This window comes from Cynocephalus volans, chromosome 10, assembly GCF_027409185.1.
Source record: "Cynocephalus volans isolate mCynVol1 chromosome 10, mCynVol1.pri, whole genome shotgun sequence".
In the NCBI taxonomy this organism is placed as follows: Eukaryota; Metazoa; Chordata; class Mammalia; order Dermoptera; family Cynocephalidae; genus Cynocephalus; species Cynocephalus volans.
In genome coordinates, this window is record NC_084469.1 from 100,905,322 (window position 1) to 100,923,963 (window position 18,642).

General features: G+C 46.2%; 1 protein-coding gene across 1 annotated transcript in view; it reads right to left on the reverse strand.

Annotated features, from left to right (window-relative positions):
* The window catches only part of LOC134387552 (mucin-16-like), an 87,307-nt gene that overhangs the window by 32,351 nt on the left and 36,314 nt on the right, over positions 1 to 18,642 (reverse strand). The window contains exons 16-32 of the mRNA XM_063109997.1: positions 14,476 to 14,600; positions 14,317 to 14,384; positions 13,504 to 13,676; positions 13,011 to 13,046; positions 11,441 to 11,565; positions 11,138 to 11,205; positions 10,360 to 10,532; positions 10,238 to 10,273; positions 9,958 to 10,141; positions 7,517 to 7,664; positions 6,195 to 6,262; positions 4,080 to 4,252; positions 3,443 to 3,478; positions 3,253 to 3,299; positions 2,174 to 2,304; positions 1,447 to 1,543; positions 1,154 to 1,221 (exon numbers count right to left, since the gene is read on the reverse strand). Coding sequence (XP_062966067.1) covers positions 1,154 to 1,221; positions 1,447 to 1,543; positions 2,174 to 2,304; positions 3,253 to 3,299; positions 3,443 to 3,478; positions 4,080 to 4,252; positions 6,195 to 6,262; positions 7,517 to 7,664; positions 9,958 to 10,141; positions 10,238 to 10,273; positions 10,360 to 10,532; positions 11,138 to 11,205; positions 11,441 to 11,565; positions 13,011 to 13,046; positions 13,504 to 13,676; positions 14,317 to 14,384; positions 14,476 to 14,600 — 1,756 coding nt within the window. The remainder of the gene's footprint in view (positions 1 to 1,153; positions 1,222 to 1,446; positions 1,544 to 2,173; positions 2,305 to 3,252; positions 3,300 to 3,442; positions 3,479 to 4,079; positions 4,253 to 6,194; positions 6,263 to 7,516; positions 7,665 to 9,957; positions 10,142 to 10,237; positions 10,274 to 10,359; positions 10,533 to 11,137; positions 11,206 to 11,440; positions 11,566 to 13,010; positions 13,047 to 13,503; positions 13,677 to 14,316; positions 14,385 to 14,475; positions 14,601 to 18,642) is intronic.

Here is an 18,642-nt window from a genome sequence, read left to right on the forward strand (position 1 = left end):
GCCTAGGGAGGGGTCCTGAGATTTCTGGGGGCAGGATAGGAAGGGGCCAGAGGAAATGAGAAGCTTGGTGGAGAGGTGAGAAGCCAGACTTAGATTCCTGGTGGTCACTCTCTCTTTCTTAGGACTGTGGGGGTATGGATAGAAGGACGGAGATGATGAGGATCCATCAGAGCAGAGTCTCTGACAACATTATGGGGGCATCATAGGGACAGTTAGAAAGTGGTGCGGCTCCTGTCGGCAGGACCCAGGATGGTGCCTCATTCCCACTCTGGAGGGCATTGGCTCCATGTCCACATCTTGAGTCCAGGCCTCTCTTCATCGGTCTCCTGTACTTTATGATCCACTCTCCCTGTAGCAGCCAATTTTCACTCTAAATAGAAATCTCTCCTCTTTTTGCCAAAATCCTCCAGAGTCACACCATCTGGCAGCCATTGGCTCTGGACAAGTTCCTCAACTTCTCTGAGCCTCGGTTTTTCATTTGTAAAATGGAGATAATTATCACGATGTTGAAAGACTTTAGGGAAATGATGTATAGGACGCATTTAACCTGATGATGTTAAATCCCTGGGGGACATTTGGCAATGTCTGGAGACATTTTTGGTTGTCACAACTTTTGCGGGGGATAGGGTACTACAGGATCTGGTTGCATATTAAGAGGCCAAGGTACAGCTTAATGTCCTACAATGCAGAGGACAGCCACTTACGACAAGAATTATGTGGCCCAGAATATCAATAGTGCCAATATGGCACGAACTCCTGTCCTTCATTAACCCCAATGTCTGGCACGTACTCATTGCTTGCTGTTTGTTAACCTTCAGGAATATTCATATGCATTGTGCACTATATTTATAGGTTATAGGTGAGTTCTTTGTAAAGGATCAGTGATGCATCCTTTATGAAAGTGTTTGGCGCATACTTTTGAGCTGCCAACATTTTGCCATTTTTTCCCTTAGAAACACTGCATGGGAGATCTGAAGCTCAGGAGGATGGGAAGATTCAGAGCAGGGACTGGTGACTAGGGGTCCAAGGAGAAGTGGCTGTCCCAGGTTGGGGCCTGGAAAGGGTTGAGGTCAAGGGGGACACCCAGCCATACAGAACTATGCATAAGAATCTCCACCATGCCTTGCAGGGCCATCTTATCTGGAGGTCTCACCTGAGCGAGATTAGTCTGCAGCCAGAGTAGAGGAGGCTGACACTGGTGTTCTTGAACAAGGGCCTGAGCTGTTGAAGAAGAAAGAGGGGAATAGAAGGTCTGAGCAGGACAGGGGCAGGGCTGGGATGGGGGTGGGGCAAGAGAGGTGGGCAGGGCAAGGAAGTGGACGTGGGGGCACCACTGAGCAGGGCTAGCATTAGTGGGCGGGGCTGGCATCAGTGGGAGGGCTGGCATTAGTGGGCGGGGCTGGCACCAGAAGGCAAGAACAGGAGTGGTGTTGGCAGGGCTCTCACCAGACCCTGCAGGACCCTCTCCGTGGTGTTGAACTTCCAGGAGCCAGGGTGACGCATGTCCTCCCTGTAGCGCAGGTTGGTGATGGTGAAGTTAAGGCTGAATGGCACCAGACCGAGGACAGAAGCTGCAGTGAGATTGGGAGAAAAGAAGTCACACCCTGAGTCATGGATCATGACTGAACTAGACTTGGGAGTTGGGGGAGACTCTGGATCCACATCCCTGGTGTCCAGGGTATTCACATTTAGTGCAAGAGCTCAGAATGTCTCTCCTAGGATAAGAAACTTTATTTTGAAATACACTAACAATAGAATAATAATAGTAACAATAAAAATAGCAGCAATAATAGCAACAATAACAGCAGCTAATATTTAGAAGAAGCTTATTCTATGCCACACTTGATGCTACACGCTGTCTCATGTAATCCTCACACAATCTCTGGAGGTGAGTCCGATAACTTACCCTCAACTAACAGAGGATGAAAATGAGTTTCAGAGAGGTTAAGTCACTTCCCCAAGGCCACACAGCTATTTTAGGGCAGAAGCTCAGGCTCTAGAAACTTAGGGTTGAGTTCTGCCCATTTGTTGGCTGTGTGACTTCAGAAAATCACTGAGTCCCCCAAGAATCACATTATCGAAGAATAATGCCTTTATAAATGGAAAAATAGTAGTATTTACCTGCTAAGGTTGGAGTAAGATCATACAGCTAATGTGGTCCCTGGTATGTGGCCTGCACTCAGTCAATGCTGCTGTCATGGCTTTGTTGTTGTTATCATTTATGTGCACTTTTTCTGCTAATCCCTTTAGTCTCTGCCCTTTGAAAATTAGTCCTAGATTGCCCTTGACTAGTTCGTTTCCATCCTAACAGAAGGTGAACCTGGATACCCTAAGACCTGAGGACAGACAACATGGTCACAAGTTGGTCCCTGGCAGGTCACCTGGTGTAAATTGTAAAAAAGGCCACACACTTTTCACTTCCCTGCATCTACACTCTTGCAATACAGTGTTGCATCCCCTCTCATCAAGAGGTGGGAGTCTGTTTCTTCACCTCTTTGATCTGGCTTGGCCATGACTTGCTTTGGCCAATGAGACAGGAGGAACTTCATGCAAGCAGGGGCTTGAAAAGTACTGCATGCTGGGGCTTGCCCTCTCTTGCTTCTGGAAACCCTATAACCACCATACCAACAACTGCAGCTAGCCTGTTGGATGATAAAAGTCCATGGGAAGGAGCACTAAGGTGCCCTAACCAATGGCCAGGCATCCTCTAGAAAAACAGGTACCTAGCTGACCTGCAGGTGACTTCAGACACATGAGGAAGCCTAATTGAAACCAGAGGAACAGCCCAGGCAACCTATATACTAGTGAGCAGTAGTAAATGACTGTTTTAATCCACTAAATTAGGGGGTCATTTGTTATGCAATAAAAGCTAATGGATACAACACCATAACAGAAAGCAAAGGGTGGATTAAAAGGATTTATAACCCTCAGTCTGGGATTGAAGACCTGGAGCCACAGAGCTCTCCAAATCCAGGGATAGAGCTGGACTGGTCTTGACAAGGGCGCAGTCCCAAAGATTCATCGTCCCCACACTGTCCCCTTGCCTTGACTTGCCTGTACATGTTTCATTTACTCTTCTCATTGATAAGCATAGAGGTGTATATACCTAAGAAGAAAAGAGACATGGGGAAAAATCTCCTACCTGTGGTGCTGGATAGGGAGGTTGGAGCAGCTGAGGTCCCCAGGGAGAGTGCAGAAATCACAGCAACTGAGGAGGAAGCAGGAGAAACGGGAATGATCCATCGTCATCACCTTGGAGATGCCAGAGATGGCACCTGATGCCCAGCCTGATTCAGAGACTAGGTGTGGGGGTGGGAGCTCACCAGGGTCCTAGGCTTCCTTCTTCCATGAGGCCTTGAGACCTTGGACTTAGAGGGGAGTGGCCAGATGCCCCCACAAGAGGCTGTAAAGGCACGGGGCTGTCTAGGGTCTGAGCACTTACCACTGGGGATGGCGGTCAAGATTGGTCTGGTGTAACCTGCAGAGAGGAAGAGTGAGATGGGATGTTCAAAAGGGTTAAGGAAGAGATGATGAGTCTGGACCATCGGAAGAACAGATGACATCAGAATGACTTTGAGAGGGGGCTGGCTGGTTAGCTCAGTTTGTTAGAGCTGATGTTATAACACCAAGGTCAAGGGTTTGGATCCCTGTACTGGCCAGCCACCAGCTAGCAAACCAGCCAAACAAACAAACAAAAAACAAAATCAAGGGAGTGGTTGATCAGCTCAGTTGGTTAGAGGTTGTGCTGGTAACACCAAGGTCCAGGGTTCGGTCCCTGTACTGGCCAGCTGTATACACACACACACACACACAGAATGACTTGGAGGGGACATCCCTTGGTCAGGAGGTTTCTTCCCTTCCAGACGGAGGGTGGTACCTCCTATGCCCTTTCCCTGCCCGTCCACCTCTCTGTGTGTGATTTAGCCCTCAGTGGGGAAGGGGAACCTCACAAAGAAAGAAAGAACGAGGAGAGAGAAATCTAGAAGCAGACAGGGATGTGTCCTCTGGCCAGAGCTCAACAGAGACAGCAGGATCCACCTGGGGTCAGGAGGAGACCCCTGTCACTATTAGATGCTTACCATTGACATAGAGACGGTCTCTGTCCAGGGTGTAGGAACCGAGCTGGGTGACACCGTGGGTCAGCTGGCTCAACTCCCGATAGAGTCGCTCCCTGTCCAGCCCAAGGACTGTAGGGCCAGGACGGTGGGTGCAGACGCTGTCAACTCCTGTGGCTGCTCCACCATTTTCAGGCCTGCAGGGGTAAGGACATGGGGATCGACATGGGACAGAGAGTCATCCTCAGTAGACGTCCTTCTCTCAGCCCACTTGTGTGTGGACACCTGCTAATCTGCCCTCCCAGACCAGGCACGGGCTGCCAGCAAGAGAAGAGCCACATTTCAGCCACAAAGGACCAAAGTGGGTGATTTAGAGTTGGACAACCATCCGTTTAAACCTTAACTCTGTCATTTGATGAATAATCCACTTAAGCTTCTCTGACTCTAGATTTTCCCACTTGTACAGTATGAATTATGCTGCAACAGTGTGAATTATTGTAGGAATGTCATGGGATTCAGAGATGACTGATATAAAATACCCAGCCCTGATACAAGGTACATTACATGTGTTCATTAATTAATTGCTTAATTAAACAAACATTTACAGAACACCCACAGTTCCTGGTGATACTGGACACGAGCTCTGAATAGAGATTCATCAACTCTTGGAGGGCTGATCCAACCCAATTTCTGGACCTGAGCATCTGGGCATAAGAGGCTGCATAGCAGAGACCCCCCACCACTGCCCACCAGCTCCTTGCACTACATTTCTTTTTTCTTTTTTTTTTTTTTAATTTTATTTTGTCGATATGCATTGTGGCTGATTATTGCTCCCCATCACCAAAACCTCCCTCCCTCCTCCCTCCCCCCTCCCCCCCAACAATGTCCTTTCTGTTTGCTTGTCGTATCAACTTCAAATAATTGTAGTTGTTATATCTTCTTCCCCCCCCCCGGTTTGTGTGTGTGTGTGTGTGTGTGTGTGTGTGTGTGTGTGTGTGTGTGTGTGAATTTATATATTAATTTTTAGCTCCCACCAATAAGTGAGAACATGTGGTATTTCTCTTTCTGTGCCTGACTTGTTTCACTTAATATAATTCTCTCAAGGTCCATCCATGTTGTTGCAAATGGCAGTATTTCATTCGTTTTTATAGCTGAGTAGTAGTCCATTGTGTAGATGTACCACATTTTGCGTATCCACTCATCCGATGATGGGCATTTGGGCTGGTTCCAACTCTTGGCTATTGTAAAGAGTGCTGCGATGAACATTGGGGAACAGGTATACCTTCGACTTGATGATTTCCATTCCTCTGGGTATATTCCCAGCAGTGGGATGGCTGGGTCGTATGGTAGATCTATTTGCAATTGTTTAAGGAACCTCCATACCATTTTCCATAGAGGCTGCACCATTTTGCAGTCCCACCAACAATGTATGAGAGTTCCTTTTTCTCCACAGCCTCGCCAGCATTTATCGTTCAGAGTCTTTTGGATTTTAGCCATCCTAACTGGGGTTAGATGGTATCTCAGTGTGGTTTTGATTTGCATTTCCCGGATGCTGAGTGATGTTGAGCACTTTTTCATATGTCTGTTCGCCATTTGTATATCTTCCTTAGAGAAATGCCTACTTAGCTCTTTTGCCCATTTTTTAATTGGGTTGCTTGTTTTCTTCTTGTACAGTTGTTTGAGTTCCTTATATATTCTGGATATTAATCCTTTGTCAGATATATATTTTGCAAATATTTTCTCCCACTCTGTTGGTTGTCTTTTAACTCTTTTAATTGTTTCTTTCTTTGGAGCAGCAGGAAAAACTAGGCCTGAAGGGAAAACCTGGGGCCTCCAGCAGATGGCGCTGCTAGAGAGCATTATCATGGAGAAGTGGAGTGTTTTTTGTAACTCAGCAGGATGAAAATGACCTTAGCTAAGCTGCTTCTAGCTCTGGCCTCCTGCAAACTTGATAAAGTTGCAATGTCAGTTGTGTTGCCTGGCGATGTGGCATGCGGTGACAATGACCCTGAAGGTAAGCATCTCCTTAAATTTTGTGCTCTGGGCACCTCGCACATCTCACCTAGTCCTGGCTCTGGCCAGCCCAGCCAGCCCACACCTTACTATATCTCCTAAAGCAAGACAGAGGGGAGATCTCACCTCAGTGCAGTCAGTCTGCATCCAGAGTACAGTGAACCGATACTGCTTTTGATGAACAGTGGCTTTAGCTGAGAAGGAAGGAGTGGGTGAACGAAAACAGGAACGTAAAAATAGCTAATCTTAAAACACAATATTAAAAACATATTTATTTATTTTTAATTGATGGATAAACATAGTATATACTTATCATGTAAAACATATTGTTTTAAAATATGTATCCGGATGCTTGGGGTACTTTTGATTGCGTACCCTGATTACTTCTCTCTACGGCAAATGAAAAGATTTCAGGGGATTTCCATTTTACTTGAGTAGTGACCAATTTCACATACTCTTGCATTGACAGCACTCACTGCCCAGTTTGCTATCAATGCCCGCTTTGTAGCAGCATATTATGAATTTTGTGTTATCTTAATCAATGTTGGTATTGCCTGTCAAATCAGCAAAAATTTCACGTCTTTTTTTAGTGTGTTCATGATTTACTAACTTGAGTATCAAATCACGTTAGTACCTTGATTATCAAATAATCCTCTTTACTAAGTTGATTATCAAATAATCCAAAAGTTTATTCATTATTTCTTTTCAACATTTATCTCTTTCTTTTCATTAATTACGGATTTTGGTATGATCTAAAATTTAAAACAAATTGTAATTAGCTTCTAGGTGTCAGAATAATATTTCATTTTTATTGACTTTCATATTCCATTGCTTTTTTAATCTGAATTTTCTCTCTATTTACCAGTAAATGAATGTTGAGATAATAAAAGAAAATCTTCTTCATATTCCTCTAAAAAATATGTATCCATTGTGGAATGACTACATCCAGCTAATTAACATATGCATTACCTTGTATACTTTCCAGTTTTTTTGGTCACAATGCTTAAAATCTACCCTCTTAGTAATTTCAATAGTATAATACATTGCTATTAACTATAGTCATCATGTCCTACAACAAATCTCTTGAACTTATTTTTTCTAACTGAAATTATGTATCCTTTGACGAACATCTTCCCAATCTCCCCCACAAAAAACACAATGTTTTAAATAAAACAAGAGCTCCCTAAACATCTCAATACTGCATTTAATTCTCAAAACAACTCTTTGGAATAAATGCTTTACTGTCTTGGTTTTACAGATGACAAAACAGAGGCACCAAAAAGGTCATTGCTCCAATGTCATTTGCTTCTCTGTGGCAGTTCCAAGTTTTGAACCTGGAATTGTTTGCCTTCTGAACCTTCCATATCTTCCAAAAACATATGGCAGAGAGACTCAAAGAGCGTTAGGAGGGAGTTAGAAAAGAGGGATGGGTAGCAGGGGGCTCTCACCAGGCCTTGTAGAGTTGACTCCGTGGAGTTGAACTTCACAGAGCCAGGCTTCATGTCCTCCATGTAGGGCATGCTGGTGATGGTGAAGTTGAGGGTGAATGGTACCAGGGCAGGGCTGGGAGCTGCAGTGGGGGAGGGGGAGGAGATCCTGCACCATGAGTCAGGCTTGGATTGGATGTGGGGCAACAGGCCATTGGCACACAACCCCTGCCTGCACAGGGGACCCCATCACCTTGGAGATACCAGGTAGGGGGTGCGTAAGCCTCGAGTTTTTTTTTTTTTGGCATTTTTCTGTTATCTGAGACTGCAGGTGGAACGGGGATGGGGAATAGAATTAGCAGTTATGTCCTGTTTTACATGGTCCCCAGCTTTGGCCACACACAAAACCCAGAGATGGCAGTGTTCAAGTGTTATATAAATAAGCCCAAGATAGCGCCTGTATATTGGCCCTTAGATTTATTTATTTTTTCACAGCAGGCTGGCATCAATTCACTCAAAAGCTCACCAGCACCAAACTCAAATAAATGTTTACACATCCAATTGTTTTAAACATAACCCAAGTAAGTAGATTTTAGAATTTAGAATCTGCTTGCTTTGCATATTACACCCAACATATGCTAACCATAAAAAAGATTACACCCAACATATGCTAACCATAAAAAAGATTACACCCAACATATGCTAACGGTTCTGCAGACCCCAAGCCTCTGCTCCCCTTCAGAACTCTTTGACCCAGAGATTCCCCACTGGGCTGCTGAGTGGCATGATCCCCCCCCCCAGGGAATTCTCTTGTCCTCCTCCCTTCTGAGAAGTGACCCCTGGACCCTAGCCTCGGGATGGTCTCATGCTGTGAGGAAATCCCCCTGTGTGCAAACCTGTCAAAAGGGTGCCCCAAATAAATCTGTGTGTGCTGCTGCCCTTTAGTGGTCATATCTAATTTTCCTCCATAAGCCCGAAATCTCTTAAATTCCCACACTGGACTGGTCCTGCATAAGAACAGGTGAGAAGTGGGGATTTAAGGGACACGTGCTGGTACTGGCTTGAGCCAGTTTCTTCCTCCTACCGGGGCACCTCTGAGGACACTCCAAGACAAGTTTGCCCTCCAAAACCTCATTTGAGAACTTGCCTGAGGAACAATTTGCCAAACAACAATTTTTTTTACAATTTACCAGATTTGCAGACTTCACAAGACCTGTTTTATGGATCATTTCTCTTGAGCATATTCTTATTCAAGAGTACTTTTAAAGTCATCAGACAAAGCCAGAATGTGGGATCAGATTCTGTTGTGGTGTCTTTAAAAGTCAATGTCGTGATTTAAAAAATGGGTAGGACTGTCGTAGATCAAAAGACATGAAAAAGACAATAATCTAGTGAATATGCTAAGCTTGAGTGGAATCTGCTTTGAAAAAAAAAACTACATATAAAAGAGAGGCATTTGGGGGAAATTTGAACATGGACTTCATATTAGATGATACTAATGCATTATTGTTATTTTTTTATTTTTATTTTTATTTTTTCCTGGCAGCTGGCTGGTACGGGGATCCGAACCCACGACTTTGGTGTTGTAAGGCTGCGGTCTAACCAACAGAGCTCACCAGCCAGCCCTTTATAGTTATTTTTTGAAGTGTGATAATGGTATTATGGTTACAAAGAATAATGTCCTGAATTTATGGTGATTCTTGATGAATTATTTAGTGGTGAAGCATCATGTTACTTGCAACTCTCAAATGGTTCGGATTAGAAAAACATTTTTTATGTCTGCATCTACGAGGGTACTTTAAAATGTTCATGTAAAAGTAGAACTGACAAATAACATGAATCCACGAATGTTTTGAAGTACCCTTGTATATATTACAGTGGAAAAATCAGTTCTGCTAGAGTGAGTTCTACTGTAACATGACATAGGTGCCTAAATTTTGATGAATTGAACCTCCCTCAAAATTCTGCTAAAGTGAAATGACTATAGTTAGGGAATCTATATATATATCCACAAGGAACATGGTCATAAAGAATTAGTAAGAGGAAAAATGTCTAAGCTATTCGATATATTCATAAAAAGTATTTCTTAAGAGAAGCTGTTGGTAAATTGGTCACGTGGGTAAACTAGAGAGTTGATCCTTTACTGGGCTGATTTCTGGCGCACTGGCCACTGAACAAATCCATTTGCAGCAAATAGGGCTGCGACTTTCCACTCTTCTAAGTCTGGGGAATGATTTGGAAATCAGAGACAGATTACAGAAAATGGCTTAGGATGCTGAGAGCTGGGAGTGGGGCTCGTATTCAAGGAATTTTCAGGGACCCAGGCAGACCCTGTCAGATTCATCAGGAGTCAACCTTAGGCCCCTCTGAGGGATGTCACCTACTCCACTCCTCTTCTTGTCTCCTGTGATTAGAACCCAACGGGAGTCCCCAAGAGCCTCTTCAGAGAGGAGAATTCTTACCTGTGGGACTGGAGGAGGTCGGCATCCCTGCAGAAGCTGTGGCCACCATAGAAGCTGGGGAAAAACAAATCGGTGCTTAGAGTGGGGGCCCCATCACTTTCTAGATACCAGGAAGGGAGCTCCCACGCCTGGGCTTTTTCAGGGTGTAGGTCCCTGTTCATGCAAGGCTGGAGGTGGGGTGCGGCTGTAAAGTGGAGGCCGTGGGCTCTCAACCTCTTTCATTCCAAAGGGCTGGGGCTTACAGGAGTGGTAGAGACTTAAATAACCTCAGAATACTCACTCCTGGGGGTGGTGACCAGGATCTGGTGGGTATAACCTGCAAAGACAAAGGAAGAAAGGGAAGCATGGAAGAGGAGGACGTGGGTTCTACAACACAGCAAAGCACAGATGGCCGCGGCTCACCATTCACATAGAGACTGTCTGGGTCCAGGGTGTAGGAGCCCAGCTGGGTGGCACCATGGGTCAGCTGGCTCAACTCCCAGTACAGCCGCTCTCTGTCCAGCTGGGGACCCACAGGGTCAGGCCGGTAGGTGCAGACAGCATCCACTCCAGTGGCTGCCCCGTCCTTCTCTGGCCTAGGGAGGGTGAGTGAGGGGGATGATGATAAATGCAATGCCTAGGGAGGGGTCTTGAGATTTCTGGGGGCAGGACTGGAAGGGGCCAGAGGAAATGAGAAGCCTGGTGGAGAGGGGAGAAGCCAGACTTGGATTCTCTGAGTGCACCAACTTCTTCCAGACAGCCCGGGCATTTGAGCAGAGTCATGCATACACCAATTTTTATTAAATTGCAAGACTGAAACCTTCATCCTTACGGAATGATGACAGGAGAGCTCATATTTGAGATAGGTGAAGAGCTGGAATCGGAAATTAACACAAGTGGAGAAAACACATTTGTCTTGAGAAAATCCTGAGGACAGAATTGAAAACTTAAAGAATTGCCCTTCCTGTTCAAAAGGAGGGAATGCAGAAGGGATGACCACGGTAGGGGCCCAGTCCTTCCGATGGGCTCTGCAGATTCCGGGGACAGTGGAGGGGGTACGTGGAAGGATCAGGAGACACCCTGGTCCTGGAGCCAGTGACTCCTGAATTCCACCTCTGCTGAGGACATCCACAGGATGGGCCAAACTCCTCGGACCTGGGAGCATCTGGGGCAGCCTTGGCCAGCTGTTCTAAGGTCTCACCTGAGCAAGGTCAGTCTGCTGCCAGAGTACAGTGGGCCGACACTGCTCTTCTTGATCAAGGGCCCGAGCTGTGCAGGAGGGAGAGAGAGGTGGGTAGAAGGGCTGAGGGGTAGGGGCAGGGCTGGCATCAGTGCGCGTGGCTGGCACAAGTGGGTGGAGCTTGCACCAGTGGGTGGGACTTGCATCTGTGGGAGCTAGGGTGAGGTGGGTGAGATTTTCTTCTATGGGCGTGGTATAGGTAAGGTGGGTGGAGCCCACATCGGTGGGCGGGGCGGGGCGGGGCGCGGTGGGCGTGGCTCTCACCAGACCCTGCAGGACTCTCTCTGTGAAGTTGAACTTCCACGAGCCCGGGCGCAGCATGTTCTCCTCATACTGCAGGTTGGTGATGGTGAAGTTGAGGGTGAAATGCACCAAGAAAGGGACAGCGGCTGCAGTGGGGTGGGAGAAAGACGTCCACTGAGCCTGTCGGTGCTCTGTGAACCTGAGCATAGGGAATCACTCATGTGCGTCTTCTAGCAGTGGGGAGGGTCTTCGTCCAGGATGGGCGGTTTCCTCAGGGAGGAGACCCCAGACATTGCATTAATTGAGGTACACTAGGGATAAGTATGATAAATTGCACTATGGCGGTAAATGCATCGTGAAGCAGAAAGCAAACATATCTGACCCTCCAGGTGGCTAAAATTCCAGACAGACGTTCTCCTTTTCTGAGCTTTTTTTAAAAACTCAAATTGTTTCTGTGAAATCCACTTATTTATCAATTTAAAAAAAAAACTGAAGAAACACATATTGCATTTTTATACGTCACTCTATGTTTTAGGAGCTTTACTTGCATTTAACTCGTCCCTTTGGAGGGAGAGAGTGTTATACCCATTTTACAGATGTAAAAACTGAGCCAAAGGGAGGTTAAATAATTTTTTCCCATCACACAATCTCTAAATGGCAGAGCCCAGGCTTGTGGTTCGAGAGTCTTCGTTCCTAACCCCTTCACTTAGTACCGTGGGTGAGTCCAGCCCACAGTGACTGTCCATTCTGGTCTGAGTGGTCAGTGATCAGGACACCTTCAGGAGGCACTAGCTGATGTGTAACTAGTGACTTGAGTAAGACAGTGACAATACAGGCTCATTCAGGACCCTCAGCAGGGCCGGTGGGTAGCATGGAATGGGAAGCTAACCCCGAGCCAAGCAGAGCCTGCCCAAGTCCTGGAGCATGACCTGTGAGATACACATGTAGGTCATACTATTCCCTTCTTTCCTGGAATTAAAACTACCAGAGCGAGAAACCCCTCCGCACACTTGCAGGACTCAGCCAGGACCATGCTGATTGTAACTCAGTACCTTTTTGTACGATCACATCTGTCTTCTCTGTCTTCCTTGCTGGGAACCCATCGAAGACTAGAGCCCTTGCTATTCTGCTTACTGCTGCATCACCAAGGTATTTTCTACAGTAAGTGCTTCATAAGCACCAGTTGAACGCATGAGTTGTGGCTCCCCAGGGGACAATCCCACTGGCAAAGGGCACCAGAGCTTTGTAGGGAGGAAGACAGAAAGAAGCTCCTACCTGTTGAGACTGGGACTGTGGTCACTGAAGTTGCTGAGGAGATGGCAGAAGCCACAGCAACGGAGAAGAAAACAGGGAGAGAATATGGGGGTTTAGGGGGGGCCTTCCCAGCCAAGGAGAGCCCATTGTGGGACCCTGAGACAATTTCCCTTTTCAGCCTCAAGCCTGGGCGTGTCTTTTCTGAGCTGGGGAATGAAGATGGGGAAATACCAGGGCTTTCCTGGTTCCTTTTCTTTCTGGGGATGTGGGGGAGGGATAGTGGAGAGAAGGGATGGGCCCCCAAAGGTAAAGCGATACTAAGACCCAAGTTACTCACTGCTGGGAGTGGAGGTCGGGGTCCGATGGGTGTAACCTGAAGAAAGAGAGCGAGAGAGATGGTGAAGATTGGAAGGACGGGGAATGGTAAGAAGTGGCAAGAATCTGGAGCCCATTGGGTTTCTTGGGATTTATTGATATAAGTCAACTTTACAGAGTGGCCTTAAAGTGCAAAGCCTGCAGACAAACCCAGAGGCTATAACTGGAGCACAGGGGAGAATTTCTAGATCAGGTTAGCTGTGGTTCATCCCTCTGCCATCTGTCCACTCCCTCTCTCCCTTCTCTGAGTGTCTTATCTCCTGTAATATCCCCAGAAAAGCTGTGAATAAATACCTCTTTCCAAGAGAAAGAACCAAAGGGGCAGGGCAGTCTGGGACAAGCTTAAACGCTCCCCACACCTGAGAGGACAGGAAATCCAGGATGTGTGTTATGAGCCCAGAGCACAGAGTCTGCACTGAGACCCACGGGGAGGCAGGGGGACACCTGCCACTCACCATTGACATAAAGGCTGTGCTCATCCAGGGTGAAGAAGCCCAGCCTGGTGATGCCGTGGGTCTCACGGGTCAGCTCCCAGTACAGCCGCTCTCTGTCCAGCTCAGTGCTTGTGGGCTCAGAGTGGAAGGTGCAAATGACATCCACTTTGGTGGCTGATTCGTCCCTCTCAGGCCTGAGGGAGGGGAGATGGGGATGGAGACATATACAGGACTGATAATGAGGGTGACTTGCAAGAATAATAATGTCTGGAAAAGCCAGAAAGCTGAAATCATCTTAGAAAGTGAGAAAAAAGAAAGAAAGAAAAAGAAATGGAAACGAAAAAACCTAGAATTTATAAGTGATCAAAAGAGAAGAAGGTGAATTGGGACTGGAGTTGGCACAATGTTCACCATCCGCATACCAGCTTCCTGCCACCCCATTCCCAGATTAGACCAAAGGGGGGAAAAACCAGGTGGGGGCAGCCCTGACACTTGCAAATACATCCGTTGCATAATCTGTGAACACTTCCAGTGTAGGCTGAGAAACGTGCATGCTACATGGACTGTTCATTTTCGCTTTTTATATTTTCCTTAGTACAGAATAATTCTGGCAATTGCAGGGCATTCACTCCTGGGGGATGTTCTACACCTTGTTTAGGACCAGAAGGAAGACAGAACAGAAGCATGAGAAGACAGGAACTGGGGAGAGGGCTCAGTAAATGCAGCCTCATAGGTGCCAGAGCCTGCTACATCGGGCAGGTGGGAAACAAGGTGGATTTAGGAACTGAACCTGGGAGGCATGGGAGTGTGAGCACCCACCCCTGGGCATCTCACCTGAGCGAGGTCAGTCTGCAGCCAGAGTACAATGGGACAATACTGGTGTTCTTGAACAAAGCACCAAGCTGGGGAGGAAGGAGAGGGAGATGAGTTGGAGGGTTGAGGGGCTATGCAGGGGAGAGGAGGAGTGGGCAGCAGGCAACTCAGGGCTCTTACATTGTACTGCAGGATCTGCTCGGTTATGTTGAACTTTGCAGATCCTGGATGCTTCATGTCTGGCATGTACTGCAGGTTCGTGATGGTAAAGTTGAGGGTAAAAGGCACCATAGTATGGCTTGTGGCTGCAACAGGAGAGGCTGATAAGAGGACCTGTCCTGAGCCTGCTGGAGTTCTCTGTCCAGTCCCTTCCTCCAGCCTGCCCCAGCTTTCACACATATGGCCTCTGATTCTCTCCACCAGTGGCCTCCACTTAGCTTGGCTCTTGATCCAATCAAGGCAAGACCACCATTTACATCATACTCAACAGCTCTTGGTATCAGGAATTGGTTCTTCTCCTAGGAGCCCTGATTTGCAGGTATGTAAAGTGACCCCAAGACTTCCCCCATATTGGCCCATTTATGTGGCCAAACTCATGCATCCAGATCCCAGGTTATAATTTTAGTTCCTTCCTTCCTCCCTCCCTCCTTTTCTTCAACAAATATTTATTGAGGACAAGCTATGTGCGAGGCATTGTCATGGCATTGGCACATATAATTTTTAGTTGGGAAAAGTAGAATTCATGTCACCTGTTTTAATAGAGGGAATTTAATACCAAAAAGAAAAAGCAAACACAATACCACCACCTGAAAAGGTATTATGGATATTATGAAATTAGGAAGCCTCTAGTCCCATAGGGCTGAAGGGACAAAGGGGTTACAGAGGGGTACACCAGAGACTGCTGGGACTATGGAGGAGACACAGGCCCTGGTGGAGATGCTCCGTGAAGCAGAGAGAGAGGTGAAGAAATACCCTGGCTCTTCTGCTGACCACAATTGCACCGATACCTCTGATCGGGTGAACCTAACAGGAAGTTAGTTAGCAAGGGAGTGTGGGAAATGTAGTTTTCAGGATCAGATCTCTACTCCACAGAACAGAGCACAGGAAGAGTGGAGAATGGATCTGAGGACCAACCCCCCCCCCCCAAATGACCCACATGGGGTACAACAGGGAACATGGCAGACAAAGCCCACAAGAAGTTACATTCCTAGAAGGGAGAAACAGATAGCAGACATGTAAATAGATAAGTACAATGAAAGTGTGATAAGTACTGTGAAGGATTAAAGAAAATGAACAAACCAGGGTCTGATTTAGATAAAGAAATCAGACAAGATCCCTATGAGAAGTTGGCATTTGCTTGAAACTTGATGAGTAGGAGCCAGCCAGACAAGCAGCCAAAGAAAGAACTTCCAACCACAGTAACAGCAAGTGCAAAGTCCATGAGGCTGGAAACAGCTTGCTGTGTTTCAGTGATGTCCACGTGGCCAGGAGCCAAGAAGAGCATGTAAAAAATGAGGCTGGGAAGGACATTAGGCGATCTTAGAAGACATTATGTTAGGTGAAATGAGTCAGGCACAGAAAGATAAATACCGCACGTCCTCATTCATATGTGGGAGCAAAAATAAGTGATAAAAATAAATTGAACTTTTAGAAGTAGAGAGTAGAATTGTGGTGACTAAAGGCTGGCATGGTGAGGGGGTTTGAGGATAGGGAGAGGTTGGTTAATGGACACAAAATTACAGCTAGATAGGAAAAAGAAGTTCTAGTGGTGTACAGTAGTGCCAGGCATCTATAACTAACAATAATTTATTGTATATTCTCAAATGGCTAGAAGAGAGGAGCTCAAATGTTCTCATTACAAATTAATGACGTTGTGCAATGATGAATATGCCAACTACCCTAATGTGATCACTACGCGTTGTATACGTGTACTAAAATATAACTCTGCACCCCATAAACATGTACAGTCAATACATGTCGATCAGAAAATAAATTCCTTTAAAGAAAACAAAAGGGGCATCAAGAATGGGGTCATGGATCATAGTGAGGAACATGGATTTTTTTGTAATAACAATGAGAAGCAGCCAAAAGATGTTACTCAGGAGAGTGACATGCTCTGATGTAGATTTTTGAAAAGTTCCTCTGGCTGGGATAAAAGTGGGGAGACCAACATGGAAAGCACTGCTGGTGCAAGAGATGGCAGTGGCTTGGACTACAGCTGGAGTGGTGGCGCGGGAGAGTGGACGGATCCAGGATATGTGCCGTACTGTACGTTCTGATGGTTAAAAAGTGGAGTGAATGGAAAGGAAGGGGCCAGGATACTCCTCAGTTTCTTGCTTTTGTACCTAATTCCCTCATTTGGATTGTCATTCCATTGCTCTGTGGCAGGGACTATCATTGTCACCCCTACTGCCGCCCCTGCAGCTGCTGGCTGGGATCCATCCAGGCCTCCTTATCTCCCTGTGGACTGTGGATGTACACTGGTATCACCTTCCATCTATTTTACATCTAGAATCCCCTGCAACCCCACTTTTCTCACCAATACTAACAGTTTCCACTTGTTGAAGGTTGACTATGTGTCAGGTCCTGGTTGAGACAATCTCCTAGGTCACCTGACTCCAGAGCCTGTGATCTTAATCCAAGATCACATGGCATCTCCCTGAGACCTGTGAGGGAGAGGTCCCTGCAGGCTCTGAGACACCTATGGTCCAACTATGAGAAAATCATCAGGGACACTGCCTGGGGAGGAGGATGTAGGGGCCCTAGATCCAGTGCTTTCCCATTTCAAGATGAAACTTTGATCAAGGAGCAACTTCAGCACAGGAAAGACAATTATGAGGTCAACTGATGGAAATAAATCTGGGTTTTTGCAGCCCCCATTTACTGCTGACCTTTTCTGGCCATTGGTCAGGGGAGGGTGTGAGCTGGTTTGAATCAAGTCATGACTCAGATGAGTCTGAGCTTAGCCTTCCAACTCACAGATGACTTCTAGGAAAACCAAAGAGTTTTCCACATGTCATCAGGTCGTAGGATCTTGAGACAACCCCAACTGAATTGGTAGAGACTTCCTGGAGTGTTTTGTTGGTGAGGATTCTGGAGCTGTTTTGAACTCATGAAGAATGGATGCTGTTATCAATTAGTGATGTCTGCCATGAATGAGGAAGTGGCACAGATGCCATATAGTTGTCCTGGGTAGATTCTGACAAAAATCATTAAAGATATGAACCAGGGAAGGAAGGGAATGTCCCCACACATTAAAAGAAAGGCATACTTTATTCCTTTCTTTCCTGAGATAACCCATGTATTTCCTGTAGATCTACCATGCACAAGGCACTGGAATAGACACTGGGGAGGCAGAAGGGACTAAGCCACAATTGATCCATCCAGCAGGTTTCCTCAATATTGGGCTCAACAGAAATAAACACGATGTTCAAAAGCACAAAAAATACAAGAGTTTGCAATGGACTTGTTTTTAAAAACAAGCAACAGGATTTAAAGTGAGTGATAAAAGGTTTCCATGTCTCGCTTACCTATAATGATAGACTTTTTTAAAAAGCATATTAAATAATACTAGTAAGATGCTGAGTGTAGCTCTTGGTGCATATTCAGTACTCAATAATGTCAGATATTATCTGTTACATTTATTATTACCATCATCACTATCATCATCATCACCATCATCATCACCATCATCAACATCATCATGACTTGGTTTGTAATGCAAGTCACATATTTAAAAGCCTACAGGGGGCTAGGCATGTGAAATAACTGGTTTAGTTGATCAGGGCAGAGCGGTGAGGAAGAGGAGATGTGCATCTTGTCTAGAGCATGTAAAGAGTTGGTGGTGTCTTGACTCACAAAACACCAAAGGACCGAAGGCACATCTTCCAAAGAAGGTGATAGTTGAGCTGAGATTTGACAGATGGGAGGGTACCAATCGTAGCTGGTCTCCAGGAATAGCTAGTGCAAAGGTCCTGAGGTTAGACCAAGGTTAGAACAGGCAAGCGTCTGGGATGGCCAAGGCTTGGAGAGTGAGGGAGACAGTGGAACAGGCTGAGGCTGGGTGATCAGCAGGGAACAGAGCATGCAGTGTTGAAGTTTCATGGACTCCAGAGAGCAGGTTCCTACCTGTAGAGCTGGGGATGGGGGTTGTGGAAAGTCCTGGTGAGAATGTAGAAGTCACTGGAGCTGAGGGGAAAAAAAACATGGGAAAAGTGATTGTGTCCCATCCTAAAGGAATGTGGGACAGATACTGTTCATTGGAACTTGGGTTTCTATCTTGACTCAGACAAAGACATTGGGTGGGTTAGGGGCTACTCCGAGGCTGTGGCTGGGCACTTAGAGAGG